The 15503-nt window shown below is 48.6% G+C and overlaps 1 protein-coding gene across 1 annotated transcript in view; it reads right to left on the bottom strand.

Moving 5' to 3' along the window:
* UBE2O (ubiquitin conjugating enzyme E2 O) overlaps window positions 1-15503 on the bottom strand; it is a 49747-nt gene that overhangs the window by 18886 nt on the left and 15358 nt on the right. Inside the window, exons 2-5 of the mRNA XM_042833210.1 lie at window positions 7975-8034; window positions 3910-4020; window positions 3163-3260; window positions 1652-1715 (exon numbers count right to left, since the gene is read on the bottom strand). Of these exons, the coding sequence (XP_042689144.1) occupies window positions 1652-1715; window positions 3163-3260; window positions 3910-4020; window positions 7975-8034 (333 nt within the window). The remainder of the gene's footprint in view (window positions 1-1651; window positions 1716-3162; window positions 3261-3909; window positions 4021-7974; window positions 8035-15503) is intronic.

Here is a 15503-nt window from a genome sequence, read left to right as displayed (position 1 = left end):
TTTCTATAGCAACCTGCTCTATCACACATTCATACAGGATTATGACTCAGTAGGGGAGAAGCAAAGGTATTTGCAAGAAACAAAAGATATGGATTTCACACCTATGTTCTCAGTAACAAGGCGGCCACAGAGGCCACAGTCCTGGGCAGGGACACCTGATCTCTTTCCCATGCTCCAGTTCAAGCTCCTGCAGCTATCAGCCAGCCAGGGGATTCCTGCCTTCACTCCTCCAGCTGTCACACTAACTTTGTGAGCGTTCTTCCTGCCCTGGGTGGATTAGTCAACACAACAATCCTATGAAAACAGAACAGGGCTGTAGAGAAAACAATTATTTCCTAGAACTCTTTTCCACTGATATTTAGAGTGATTTGATGAGCCAAGATTCAGGATGTGGGGGCGGACAGAACAGTTTAGAGTAGATGGAATACAGAGCACAAAAATGCAGCAAGTCTTGTAGTTTGTCAGAAAGGATAAGAGCAGTGCAGTGAGATCGAGATCAGGTGTGCACCTAACACAGCAGTGCTGAGCACAGCATCAAGGGTAACACTGGAGATAACTCAAGTTTACGACAAAACTGTGGGCCTCTATGGGACTCCAAGTATTCTGAAGGCAGCCTGACTCAAAAAAGATCTCCAAATCAATGCCCAAAACGTGGATGCTGCTTCAACACAGATTTAGCAAGCACAATAATGCTGTGCAACCCAAAATAGCAGAGACTAAAATACCAGAGAAGGTCCAGCAACAGACCACACCGTTTCTGTGCAGAACAAGAAAACCACGGCAGCGCATCCTATTACAATTATATTCCATTTACTCCTCATGAAACAGAGGAGCAGAAATGCAGTTTTAGATCTGTGCTTTGAAGGCTGGGAAAGATAAGGGTTGACAGCATTTTAGCTTTTATGAAGTATATGCTATTCTCGCAGCCAACTCCAAATAAAGCTGCTGGGAGCACAGCAAGGCCCTGCTGATGCCATTTGGAAGGAGAAGCAAGCTGCTGCCTGCTTTGCAAGGTGAGGAAGCTGAGATCCCATCAGCACACAGCTGAAATGCCAGCAGAACCTTCCCCACCACGATATGGAAAAGTCCAGCATGATGGCAGCTCTCCATTCAGAGAATGCAACAGACAACAGCAGCAAGAGAGTATTCTACACCATCTAGAAACGTGCTTCGAGCAGAACATCATTTACACAACATGCCCTTTTCCAGAAGAAGGCATTACATCTGCAAGTATTAAATGGAGCAAGAGCCTTTTCAAGCACATACAGATGTATTGAGCAGACAGTGAAGCACCTTGACGTGAGCCATGTGACTGCATACTGCGTGACTTGTTTGCAAAACACAGTGGGATACACTAAACGTAACATCTGCTGAAAACCTGCTTGTTAGTAATCCTAAAATGGTTTGGGTTGGAAGGGATCTTTAAGATCATCTAATCTCAAGCCCTTCTGCTATAGGGACACCTTTAAGCTACATATTGTTACAGCTTACTTAAGAGAAGATCCAGCTAACTGTTTTTCAGACATAATGCATCACTTAACTTTTAGCATCTATAAATAATTGTGGTTTTGCCCTTCCCCTCTCCCTCCTATGCAAAAAGCTTATGAATTAAAGCTGATCAAACAGGCTCCCAGGAGAACCAGAAGCTCACCGAGTCACTGACGTGAGGACAGACGTCATACAGCTTGGCTCCATCTTCTGTGCTCATAGAACACCTGGAGAGCAGACAGGAGACACGGTCACATTTCCAGAGCCAAACAGCACCAGATTAACTGCTGCTGCCCGAGTGGGTCTGTCCATATGCATACTGCTGAGCCCTTATGGTCCAGAGCAGAACTGGCTACAGATAAGTTGTAAAAAACACTGCCTGGTATTCAAAGGCTCCATTCAGTGAGTAAAAAATAAGAAAATCAAGTAATATGCGAGGTACTGGTCAAGATTTTTCTGCTGCAGAGGTGTCATTTGTTATCCACACCAAGGAAACTCAAGGCAGTTTGGGTATGCTTGCTTCAGTAACAGCTTTATGTCCAGACTAAGTTCTGGTGGGATTTCAAATGATTCATTATAAAGATTTCAAAAACAGTTACCTCATTTGACACAGCTATGCACGAGTTGCTAACAGAAACCAAGCAAGGCTTTAAGTTCCACCAATAACTGCAGGCGGTGCAGATAGAGAAGTGCAGCTATTTTCACTGCCAGTCTAACAGATGTGTAAGAGCCTTCCATTCTGGGTTAACCAAAAGCTCAAACAGTCAAGAAAATCAGAGAAGCATCCGCCAGTCGTCGTTTATAGCTTTTGCAACGCTCACTTCTCTTACAAAAAGCAGAAGGCAGAGCTGTTTTTTCCCTCTGTTTTAAATCATTACCATCCAATTTACACGACAGATGGGTTGGATCCCAGCTGCCATGCCTGTGTGCCTCCCAGCCCTCCACTGGCTCCTCCTTTCCTCTGCACCAGTAAGACCAGACAGGCCTCAGTAACAGCACAGAGTTCAAAGGGCTGCAATTCACACGTTCCTGTCTGACATGCACAAGGAACAGAATTCAAATCGTTTACTGGCTCTGCAGAACCACACGTTAAGGTAACAAGAAAACTCTTGCAATGCTTCTGGTTAAATCTATCTCAGGAGGTACGGCTTTAGATTACATCCTCATTAAAAACATTCCCAACGCTGCTGTAAATAACGGGGCAGATAAAGCAGAGCTGACCATAACGACTGAAGTTCAATCTTGGGCTGCTTTTTCATCATTAATAGGAAGCACCAGCCTGCGAGCTTCCACGTTCCTGCAGATGCTTTAAGGTATGAATCCTCCCTCCCTGCCTGTCAGAGGCAGCACACTCTCCTACTGAGCAGTCTGGAATTCGTGATATGTCAAAACAACCATTTTTTCCACGGCAGAAGCGCAGTTTTAAAAACCAACATATTTCAGTTCTGGAGGGCTGATCTGCTGGGACTGACAAAAATAACATCCTTCAGATAACACGTTTCCAGAGGGCAATCAGTGACGTTTTCAGATAAAGATGTGTTTGTACTCTATATCCAAGGATAAAGCAAGCAGATGACTTAACAGGAGCACATGAATGAGAAGCTCAGCCTGTGTAGCTCTCCTAAAACAGATCAGGATCATGAAAGCTAGGGGGCATTCAACAGAAGGAAGTACCTGGCTCCATTGGAAAGCTTAAGGATGACTTGGTTCTTCAGATCATACACCTTGCCCAGCCAGCAGTCATAGGCTATGTAGTCACCATACATGAAGGGCTGTGAAGAAAACGGGAAACCAGCTTTATAAACATCAGCCCTTGTATTTTGAACCAGTGAGTAAATCCTCACGTAACACAGACCGGAAAGCGACCTCGGGGGGGATTTCAGGCAGCAGCTGCAGACCTTGCTGTAAGCTTGAATTAAGGCACACTGAAGAGTCAGAGCACAGTACAGATTCTCCATTTAAACAGCCCTGAATTTCTGTAGTCGATAAAACCTTATACCACTCAGCATCCAAAAATCCCCCACCCGCACAAATGGGAGAACCAGGAATGTTTCAGTTCAACAGAAAGCTGCCCGACTCCCCTTAGCATTCTCACTGCTTCAGCACTAACAATACTGCTGAGCCAGTGCTGAGGGGCTCTGGTTGTGTTGTCACCTGACAATCTCAATACAGAAGCTCTCACAATTTAGAGACAACCCCACCTTCCAAGTCAGCTCGATCCCAGCAACGTGCTCAGAAACACAGAACAGATGGGCAGAAGAAGAGATGCTCCACCTTCTCCCAGGGAGGATGCTTTAAAATAAAACCAAGTTGCAGATGCATCTTGCACAGATGCCTCCTTAGCACAAGTTACTTGGAACACAGCAGCATTCTTCCCATCACCAAAACCCTGGCTCCACTTTGTTTTGGCTGCGTTCTCACCCAGATATGTTGCAGGTCTTTGCTGTTGACAGGGTACAGGATGCAGTTGGTTCCTACCAGCTTCACAGCACACTCTATGTTGACATCAATTACAGTCCCACACTGGCTGTCCTGGAAACACAAAGAGAAAGGTTTAGAACCTAGAGGAGGCCTTGCACACAAATGCATGTGCTCTGTGCACAATCTGTGACTTCTTATGTAAAGCCTGATTGTGCAGCATGTTATAAATGGGCTTCACCTGCTGCCATACTAAAAAGATCTGGCACTTTTCAGATGTCAAGGTTTCACATCAGATAACTTACAGTTGATTCAATTACGCGGTGGTTGTCATTGCCTCTGTCACTTTTTAGCAAAGTTTTAATCCTTTTTGTCCCAAAGAAAGTACCACATGCTGTCAGGAGCCTTCTGGGGATAGTTTGGCAATACGTACACTGCTTACACATATGGCAGAAGCCTGCGAGGACAGGCTGCTAACCCAAACACTGTCAGTCACAGCAGCTGCCCTGGCCCTTGACAGCTGGGACAATCCATACTTTTATTTATTAAAGCCCACAGTCCACCATAAAAGTGGACTGAGGGACAGTGTGACAAATGCCCTGCTATCAGCAACTTCAAGGCTGTCCTTATCTCAAACATGAAGGTCACTGCTCCAGCAGGACTTGAGCACAATGCTGGGAGTGCTTACACTTGGTGAGAGGCGGATTTGTTTGCTCGGTCCACTTATAAGCATGTTGTTCTATTGGCTACATCAAATATTTATTCAAGGCTTTCACCCAGAGCCCTGGGTGGCCCCTTTGGAAGGCCACGAGTTTGTGGCGCTCAGCTCATCCCACCTCCTGTTGGGAGCCCAGATGTCCCACAGCCCAGAATGGCACCTGGGCAGACTGTTCAGCACAGGTTGGCTGCAATCCTCTTCCTGGAATTACAGCAGCCTGCGTCCTGCAGGTACAGCTCTCAAGGCAATGAAGACAGCAACGTCCTCGTGCCACATCCTCGCAGAGCTGTGCCAGTGTATCAGCAGGGCTGGGGGAGCCAGGCTGGCACAGCCCAGGGCAGCAGGGCTTCATCCCTTCCAACTGATCTACAGATTACTGCCACTTCAAGAGAGGTTTCCTTTGCTTCCCAACTCTCTCAGCTACAGCCCATGGCTGCACTAAACCTGGCACAGCCAGCAGCCTGCATGGTGCCAGGAGGAGCCCTGCAGAGCCCTGCTGCCCACTGACACCTCTGCAGAGACACAAACAGGCTGTGCCAGAACCACACCTGGGGCAGGCAGCTGCTGCCAGCAAGGTTCTGGCCACGGGATGAGCGAGGCCCGCTCACAAGTGGCACCTGCCAAAGTAGAACCCTCATCCTGACTCCAGCTTCTGCTACTTAAGTACAGCCCATCCATCCTCTGCTCACATTTTGCTGTTTAGGGTTTGTTAAGTCTGTGCTATAGACTGCTTAGCCAGCAGCCAGAGAAACAGAAAACCCTCACGTTGCTGCTGTTCTGGGATTCAAGTCTCTCACCCCACCTGAATCAGCTGAAACAAAGCATCAGGCTTCCCATGGCAGAGACCCTCCTGCCATCAGCACCAAACAAACGCAACCAATGCTGTCACATCCCAGAGCCCATCTGAGACTGCTGGGTGCCACCTGATCATGGGAAGGAGCAGAGGGTTGAGTTCAGCTCGTGTCCCCTTCCAGTTGCTGAGTTCTCGAGTGAGAACACAGACTTACATGCAAGGGTTTAGAAAGCAGAGATCAACGCTGCGAGCGGCCTGAGAAGTGACAGGAGCACAGGATGCTGGCTCTCCTCTCTCACCTGCTGCTGAACTGCTGCTCTGGGTTTATTTACCTCGCTGTCACATGAAGCATTGCCCTGCACCACAGAGGCAGTGCTGCGGGCAGGGAAGTTCTGCTGAATCACAGCGAGGCTGCAGCAGTGCTCAGCAATGCGGTCCCAAAGCAAAAAGAGTTTCATCCCCTGACCCATCAGTTTCCTATCTGAGAGCACAGCAGCTCAGCAAGCTCCAAGGCCCCCGCACCACATACCTCCCATCCAACTCATTCCCTCCATACTCCCTTCTAACAAGGAGATCTCCACCTACCACTGCTCGATTTAAAGGGGCAGCGGCACCCAGCACCCTCCAGAGCAACAAATCTGGGTGCCTGACAGATTGCAGCCCTATTTCTGATCTTTTCCCCCAAGCACCACCTGGAAAAACGGAGTCTGACACCATTCTGCATCCATCTGGATTAGGTTCACGGGGGCCCAACCGCATTCAGAGAAAATGACCTCATTTCATGCATTAGGCATTCCTTCCTCGCGCTCAGCGCTAGACGAGAAGCACTGAATTTGAGTCAGCTCCTCTCTTGAGGAACAGAGGATTTCGAGTCCTTCCCACCCAAGGTTACAAACAAGCCCTGGGAGTGCAGTGCATACAGAGCAAGTTCCTCATTGTGCACTTGCCAGGCCGAGTGGTGTGGGGCAGGCTGACAGCCACAGCTCTCCTATTGTAAACGTGGTAGTGATCTTCTGCACTACATCTAATGTTTTTCTTTGGGACAGAAGGGGTTCATTGCTTTATTTACCACTGATATTTAAAATATACTTGAGATTAAGGCGAAGCTCAGGTCTTCCTCAGATACAGCACGTTTTTGAGGGGAGGAATATGAGTTATTTACCCACCATCCTATTGAAAAAATGACATTATCAGCCACTAGCACAAATAGTCAAGTAAAAGCCAACGTCCAAACATGCAAACTGAAAATAAGAGCGTGCAGAACACCTGCTGGAACACACCAGTGTACCTACCAACATATGTGCAGCAAGCTGGAGAAGCCCATTTGTGCTCCAATGAGTATGGAAATTGCAAACAAAAGCAGCGTATCCACATTTGCCAAGAAGAGAAGAGCTCAAAGTGACTTTAAGCTTTCAGGATGGTAAAAAGCATTAGAAACAGGCAATTGAGAGAAAGGATACAGAAAACATCCTGCTTTGAGCAAGAAGATACAGAGCAGTGTCCAGCTGTGCCAGGTACAGCACTGTGAGCTGCTGATATTTCCATTTGCCAGCAGTTCCTTGTTTTAGATTGAAATAGGGCTAGTTTTACTAAGAGATGTTGAATCCAAATTTCCACTTCAAACAAGAACTTGATTTCTTAAGGAAATGCTTTATTTCAGCATTTTTCAAGTTACCCTTCAAGTTGTTTTTTCTTCCTTTTTCTTGTCTTTGGAACATTCTGTGCAAAAGGACTGGGTTGACTTTTTTTCCTCAATGGATAAAAGAGGCTTTATTTCAAACACTCAGCCAGATCAGAGGATGGCCTTTTCCATGCATGCAGCTCGCCATGTGGTGCCACCACAGCAACCAGTGCCTGTTTCAGCACCACATGGGCAGCCCCACTGCTGGGAGCAAGTCAAGAGAAGATGCAAGCACCCACCTGGCAGCCCATATGGCTCAGGGCTATAGGTTAGCTGTGAGCAGCAGCACCAAGCTGTCAGCCCAGCTAAGCTCCTGAGGGATCCCATCTCATCAGATGATCAACACTGGGACAGTGCTCCCAGTATGTCCTACAAGAAGACAAATCTACACGTCCTCAGATGTGCACAAATACTGTAAAGCTAGCACAGAATGACTAGGACTTAAATAGTAAAGCAGAAAGGTAACAATCACAAGCTGACCATTAAAAGCCAGCTTGTTTTCTGCCAACCTAGCTGTGTCAGATGCTTCGGTGTGTGTCTTGCTTCAGCAATGCTGGGGTTTGCTGCAGGTCTGCACTCCCCTCATCTCAAAGCAGCTTGACTTGAAACTGAAAGGACACCTGGGTGGCAGGTTTGTCTCATGAGCTGACACTGCCAGGCTGCCTGTGCTCAGGAGACCTTTGCAGATACACAACAGCAGTGAGGCAGCCTGATCAGCATCTCATTTTCAAGGGATGCTGCTAGTTCTATTAGACACACTAAAAATAGAACATACTCAAATCAGTACTGTTCAGCTCCATTCAGGCAATTTGGCAAGTCTGAGAAATCCATGCAGCAGTGTTATGAACAAAAAGGGACACGGAAAAGAGCACTTACACTGGAGCTCATATGTCTGACCACGTCTCGAGGGACCACAGAGCGATCTTCAAGCTTCAGCTAAAGGGGAAGAAAAAAAGAGAGAGACTGGACTGAGTGTTGGCACTTAACACAGCAAACAAATGCACAGCTTCTCATCCCTCTGCACTGAAGAGGCTTCCAGCACTCCCACACATTGCTGGTAGAGGAGATATCACTGGATGAACCCAACAATTCCTGGCCAGTTAAACTGCCCGTGTCCTTCCAGCAGTGACCCTTCAGCAAGCTGCTTCACTCATCTGAAGTCTACTTGCAGGCTGCTTCATTAAGTGTTATTAATAGGCTTAAAACAGCAAAACCCAATTCCCATCTAATGCATGACAAAAATGCTGTATGAAGGATAATGCTCTCAGCATACTAATGGGGAGGACACAAGGCTGCTTGGTTAAGATTTCCCCCTGCAGAACAGGGCCACTTCTCATCTGCATTTCAGTGCTCAGGAGCATATTTGCATCAATGTGAGCTCTGCAAACACATTAACCACATACCATGCATTTCAGGAAGCACCACATGAGCTGTGTATCAGGGACAGAGCCTCCCTCACATCTCACTTCTAGCATTCACCCCTCTGCTCCTGCTACAGGCATCACTTCGCTGGTTGAACCCGGCCCCAAACCCACTGTGCTTTGTCAGCATCTCATCCTAGCCCACACCCTGGCTTACAGCCTGATCTGCAAAATTAAGACATAAATCCATAATCTGAGGGCAGGATCCGGAATCAAAGCAAAGCACCTGAGCATTTATTGCCTTCTTGATGGCATGTTTCGGTAAGGCAGGAAGCAAGGCAGCCAGTGAGGCTTTTAGGGCAGCTCCTGAGTCTCAGCTGCAGCGGGGAGGGAAATCTGAAGCCTCCTACAGCCCACTTCCAGCCTGGGGAAGCGTTCATACCCTCCCACAGCCCACCAGAGCATAGACAGACATCCATTTTTATAATGCTTTCTAAAATTATGTGTTGAAGTACTGTACAGAGAGCCCTTAACATCCAGAACCACAGTCACAGCAATAGTCGCGTTCCAGTAACTGCACACCTGTGAGCAGCAGTTTGGGGGTTTTAACTGAAGAGTTCTCTTAATGCAAAGCTTAGTGTGTAATGACAGCTTCATTTCAACACGCATTAGGGCAATGCCAGATTAAACCAACTCATCACCCACCACTGAGCCGTTCCGCTTTGTTCTGTATTGAACAACACTTGAATTACCCACGCTGACGCTGCCTGGCACGGGCAATATTTGTACATTAGGCATCCCAGGTAAATCAGGGAAGCTGTTCAAGCATTCCCTTCCCAGTCATCCACACCTGAAGGATATAACCACGCAGTTTCTTCCAAAAGCAAAGCATCAAGCTTTCTCTGCAGGGGACTGCACTTAACCTGCTCTCTGATGGCTCTGTTTGCAAAGGCAGCATGACTATTTTCAGCTCTGTGCACCAGACCCACCTGCCTCAGTTGCTAGGATAAGCAAGCCAAGGAGTAGGCAGAACACCAGCCCAAAAATACATACTTTGCAGGTCTGGTATCATGCAAAGACCATTACAAGCACAAAACCCAACCAGAGCACGCTAGAGTGGCTGTTCCTGAACACACAACAGTGCAGTCACTCTTCCTCTCCTATGTAATCCCTATGGTGTGATCATCATCCTTGGGAGGTCGGCCTCTCACTCAGCAGCCAGGGAGCTCAGCACTGGATACTCTTTCAAATTAGGGACTTGCAGCCCAGCTGCTATATTTGCCTCCATGAAAGTCAGTATTAACATGGCTCAAGTTTTCTGCTCCAGCCAAGTGCTTTGCCAATAGCCCCAGGAACAAGAACTCTCAGCTCCCCAGAGATGAACTCACCAGCACACCGAGCTGAGCTCAGCAACCCCCAACACCTCACATTCCAGGCATGTTCTGCTTGTGTTGCCCTCTCATCTTTTTTAACCCACTCTACCTACATTCAAAAAGCCAACGATGCTCATAACAACACGTTTCACCCAGGCAGAAAGGCACAGCCAGCACACACACACCAGGTCCATGGGTTAAGCACCACTACAGTCGAGCAGCTCCAAGAGGCACAATGGTTGTGGCACTCAATTGCTGCCCTGTACTCAGTGCTGCTTTCCAGTACTCAGCACTGAAGCAGTGCCCACGCTCAGGGGCACACCACCAAAGCAGGAACACCTGGGCTGCTCCACCAGCTCTGGCCATACTCTGTACTGCATGAGGGTGCTACAGGGCATCTGGGTTTCTGCTTAGGGAACAAGGACCAACATCATCATGTTCCCACTCTCAGATGAGTACTCTCACTTGATGGGAAGCTGGGCAGCTGATGTCCCCTGAAACTGGGAGATAGGAAAGCGCATTACATCATTAAGCCCCAGTAGCTTTTGCTCAGCCCAATGATTTCTTACATCAGCAATCAGCACACCTTTCCCACAGTCACTGCCTGCTGCTCCCACACACACCAGCACGCAGCTCAGGGGCTCCTTACCACGCTCAGAGGACTTCACTTCTCCATGCACCATGCAGACGAGCCGTGCTGGGCTACTCCAAAGCACAGCGTGGGCAGGATGGCCAGGACCTCTCACCACTGCAATCCACTCTGGCTCAGTGCAGACCATGTCACAGGTCAGTGCCTTCAATATGCAGAGGCACAAGGATTTGGGAGCACACGTTCCATGTGGGTGAGCCATGGCAGTGCAACTTCTGTATTTCTGCTCAGCTCCCAGCACTGCCCAGCTCAGGGTGGCTGTGAGGATGACACCCGATCCAGCACAGCTCTTGCCAACAGCAAGTTAAACCGAGTTCACAGTGTGTCAACTGCTGTCTCTGACAGCTGCAATGTTTGCCCAGTGAAAAATCAAACCTGGGAAAGGTGCTGGTGTGATCCCACAGCCCCTATCTCCAACGTAGTCCCTATGCCAGACACAGGTTTAATCCCCTACAACAAGAACTCTGGGAATAAACACAAGCACAAAGGAGAAAAAGCAGCAGACACCCACCCTTCCCTTTGGTAACTGCTTATACCTAACAGACATGAATGCACAACTGCTGGATGTGAAGCCTCTGCAGCGGGCTGTGCTGCTATGTGATGGATGAGCTCCCCAGCAGTGACCCACCAGCAGTCACACGGACTCTGTGCAGCATGGAAGTGCTTCCACGTGAGCAAAGCAGAGCTGGGGAGCAGCACAGCAACAGCAGCCTGGTTTCCAGGCCCTGACCAGCACAGACCTGCAGCTCCTTCTTGGCTCCTTCTCCATCTTGCATTCCCAGCACTCTCCTCACCCTTGTGCAACTGTTCTCACTTAAGCCATTCCACACACTCCTGCTGAATTTGCAAATAAAGATACAGAAAGCATTACTTGCAATTTTATAAAGCCTGTCCTCTGATAGGGACAGTCAGCTCTTTCAGCAGAAGAAAGGCAATAGAAAAAAAAACATCTTGCAGATCCACAATTGCCCAGAGGTCTCCTCGTTAGCTAGGCTGAGGTGTTATACATGGAACACGTCCCTGTTGTTTTCAGCCCTTAATTTTTATTTTAAACTCTGACTGCACACCCAAATTCTCTTCAGCTACAACAGCAGCACGGCAATCAACACAAGCTGTTTGCTCAAACCCAAATGAGGCATCCAGAATAGCAAGCCAGCTGTCCAAACGCAGCACAGAATTGGGTGACAAAGGTTCAGAATTTCAAAGATCCCAAACCTCTGAAGCTGAGATGTTTCAAAAAGAATTTCAGCATCAGAACTACTGGCGGCACCAAACAACTCTTAGAAAAACATGCTCTGCATGCAGAGCTCACCTCTCTTGAAAGACATTTCTATTACACTGATCATATCGTGCTGCACAGGAGCTGTCTAGAAAGCAGGAGAAGAAAGAAGCAGGAGGAGGATCCTGCAGAAGATGAGCCTTGGTTCACTCTGACTTGAAGCAGCTGCAGGCTCCCAGGCAGGAGCTGTTCTGGGGAAGGAAGGAAGGAAGGAAGGAAAAGAGAAGGAGGTACAACAAAGACCACTGGAAATTCTAGCTTCCAAGGACCAAAGCTGCGTGCCCTCAAAGAGCAGAAGAGTTAGGAAATAGAAAGCAGAGGGTTTGACAACAACCCTTGTGGGATGAGACTGAACGGCAGCAAGAGCAAAACAGCGCTGACTGGCAAAGTTCTGCCCTGCCAAACACCAGCCAGGAGCGTGTGCAGCTCGTGGCCCTGCCAGGCAGATGATCAGAGAGGACAGAAAACATTCAGTTAGAAATTGTACTGAGATTAACAAAATTCAGCATGGCCTGCAATGAGTTAACTGCCAGCAGTCATGAGCGTGCCATTCAGAACACACAGTTCTCCTCTGGGCTGCTCAGACAGGGAAGGACAGCAAACAGGACCTGCATTTCCTACGCTCGGCACAGCAGTGTGTTGGTGAGGCTGTCCGGGGCCGTGCAAACACTGCTCTGCACGAGGTCAGGGTGACAAACAACTCCAGGGGCAGAAGGACAGAGCGACAGTTGCTGAAATTCTCCCTTAGTCTGAAAGAAACGCTTTAAAGGACTTCACAGAAGCTAAGATGGCATCAATAGTGCTCCAGCACTACCTGAGACTGCTGACGTTACAACTCCAGCTCATGACACCACGCACGTGCCAACCCTCCGGCACTCAGCACGATGTGGGATGCACTGCCCACCCTACCCTAAGCAGCACCAAAGCAAACTTTGGGTTTAATCTTACTGTGCAGCCAGCACATGTGTTCAAATCAGTAGAAGGCAGCACCTACAGCTTGCCCATAAGGATCCGACTGCCAGCAGCAGCCTCAGCCCCATGCTGCAAGCCCTTTGCTTACAGCAGTGCATTCTCACTCCCAACAAACACCTCCAGGTCCTGTGGCAGCAGGACACCAAGGGGCCCTGCTTTCCTTTTCCCTGAGAGGCTCTGCTTTCATTTCCCAAAATGAATTTGGCTTAAAAAAAAAAAAAACAAAACAAAAAAAACCATATACATATATATAAGTAATTCATTAGATGCAGCAAAAGTTCAGTTTAATTATAACATGGGTAAACACAGTGCTCAGAGCAGAGGAATCTGGCTTCATAATAAATCTCAGCAAAAATTAATCTTTTACTTGGATTTCCCTCATCCTAGAATGTCAAATGCTATTTACTGTACCAGTAACAGATCATTTCTGTAGCTCTGCAAACGTACGTGACATTTTGGAAATCACTGCAAGACATTCCCTGGTCTGATGAGCCCACGGATCCAAAAAGGAAGGCTGAGAACAGGGCAATAACTAAAGGAAGGAAGATGGGAAGGCAAGAAGGTTATCAGGCTGCTGTTGGATGGGACAGGAGGAAGGCTGAAAGCATTTCCCAGCAGAGGGAGCATGGCACTGGCAGAAGTGGCTGGGAGGACAGGGCAGCAGGGGGGCACTGACCTGAGCTGCACAGAGCCACTGCTCCTCTGCTTCGCTTGGAAAGAAAATCGCTTTGGAACGGGCAGCAGTGCCTTCAGCTTGTCATCCCCACACCTCTGTCCTGCCTGCAGAAGCTTAGCACCATCAGTCATCATAGAAGGGATGAGGCCATGGGAAACCCACCTGTGGGAGCTGAAGGAGGGGTAGAGCAGCCAGAACAAAAAGCTTGACATACAACGGACGTGAAAGAGAACCCAGGAACAGCACAATAATGCTGCTTAGCACAAAGATACGGAAGGCACCCTGCACTGACAGCCCTGCTTCCCTCGCAGCCTCTGGGCAGCTGACCCTAACACACAGCACAGGCAGCCCTCCAACCTGCTCCCCCCGGAGCAATGCTACACAGCCGCCACCTGCTGCCTCACAGTAAGATGGCTGATTAAAAGCAGCCCTTCTCCTACTACCTCTGCCTAGGAATCTGAGAAAAGCTTGATAAAGAGCAGAGATCCAGCACCAGATGGCACTGTTACCTGAAAAAACCCACACGAGACTGCAGCTCAGAGCACAGGAGATGCTGGCTGGAAGCAGGCAGCATTTTGCCTATAGAGCAGCCAACACCACTTGCAAATGGGCTCGTCCCTCCCCCAGAGCCTCATGTGAAGCAGGCTGGAGCTGCAGTGCCCTTCAATGGGGCAGCACTGCCTTGTATGGACATGCTGACCCTGCTGAGCCATGCCTGGTTCAGCAACGGGAACCTCAGAAAGTGCCTGCAAACAGAGGCTGTGCTGTGCTGGTCTTTATGGCAGGATCTCCAGAGTTAGACTCTATAAGTGGGTCTGATGAACAAGATGTACTTGCTTGCTGGAAGAGCAACCCCAAAGGAGAAGCTGCTCTGGGCACTCCCTGACACTGAGGAGCACGCTGCAGCCAGCAGCCTGATTTCTGGGAACCCAGCAGCCATACTGATGAAGCTGTGCTCCTCCCTGTGTGGAGGAGCCTAGCAGTGTGCCTAGCAGCTCTCTGATTTACCTGAAGCAAAAGGATTCTTCCAATCGTTGCCTCACGATGGAGATGGTGGTTACCATGCAACAGGTTTTTTGTTGCTGGGCTGCACCCGTGCTCTAGGAATCAGTCACTGACCACTGGGAGCATGTGGGGCACTCAGCAATGCACACGGGGAGCTGAATGCTGGCCCAATGCTAATGCCTTGCAAAAGGTGCCAGGGAACAAGAGGGAGACAAGAGACATCGAGCAGCAAATCACTGTGCCTCCTTTCCAGCTGGTTAGCTCATACATCACTGCTGTGAATACAAACCAGCCATTTAAATTAGCTTCTAATTGTTCACAATTATTCTGAGACGGCATGACCTGCAAACAGCTCTGAGCAGGTTAAGGTGCCTTAACGTGATTCACAGACTCGTGTTTTACAAGCCTGAGCAGCAGCAATGCTGCCAGACCAACAGCCCCCAACACGTGCTTCATGTGCATTGCCACTCTTTCCTCCTCACAGTTTTGGACTGGCTCAAAAACCAAAATATTAATAGCTGGGCCTACAGTCTTTGCACACACAAGTGGCTTCAGCAGCATTAGGGGACTGATGCCAGACATGCACTAATGCTCAGATTCCTTCTTATTCAGTAGCGTTTGGACACACAGCTACGCACTGCCATAAGCTGAAACTCTCATCCAGTTGGTAAGGAATCCTGGCAATTCAACTGAACTGAAGTGGGGTTATTTTGTGGAGTAAACAGCCTCCTGGAGCAGAAAAAGTCACGCAGAAAACCCATGTATAAATAGCTCGAGCTGAAAGCACAGCAGTGCTGTGTCATGGCACGCTCCCGAGCAGCCCTGGGCAGCGAGCACACAGAGCTGAGCCATTTCTCCTGCCCTGCAATGGAAGCACACCTCCAGACAGGCACACGTGGCTCATCTCACCCCCAGTGCTCCAGCACAGAGCAAAGGCAAGCGGTGATTCAGGGGGAGCAACAGCCAGCACTGGCTGCGTGCCACAGCGAGTGCTCTGCAATGGCTTTCCGTTATCTAACAATGCCTTTTGAGCCAGATGCATCCACTGTAAAGTCAGGTATCATTCAAAAAAAAAAAAAAAAAAAAAAAA

The sequence above is a fragment of the Centrocercus urophasianus genome, unplaced genomic scaffold (assembly GCF_019232065.1).
Source record: "Centrocercus urophasianus isolate 14NV4802_14NV808 unplaced genomic scaffold, USGS_Curo_1.0 seq_41, whole genome shotgun sequence".
Taxonomy (NCBI): domain Eukaryota; kingdom Metazoa; phylum Chordata; class Aves; order Galliformes; family Phasianidae; genus Centrocercus; species Centrocercus urophasianus.
Note: the sequence above shows the minus strand (reverse complement) of the source record. Positions and strands in the feature narration are given on the sequence as shown.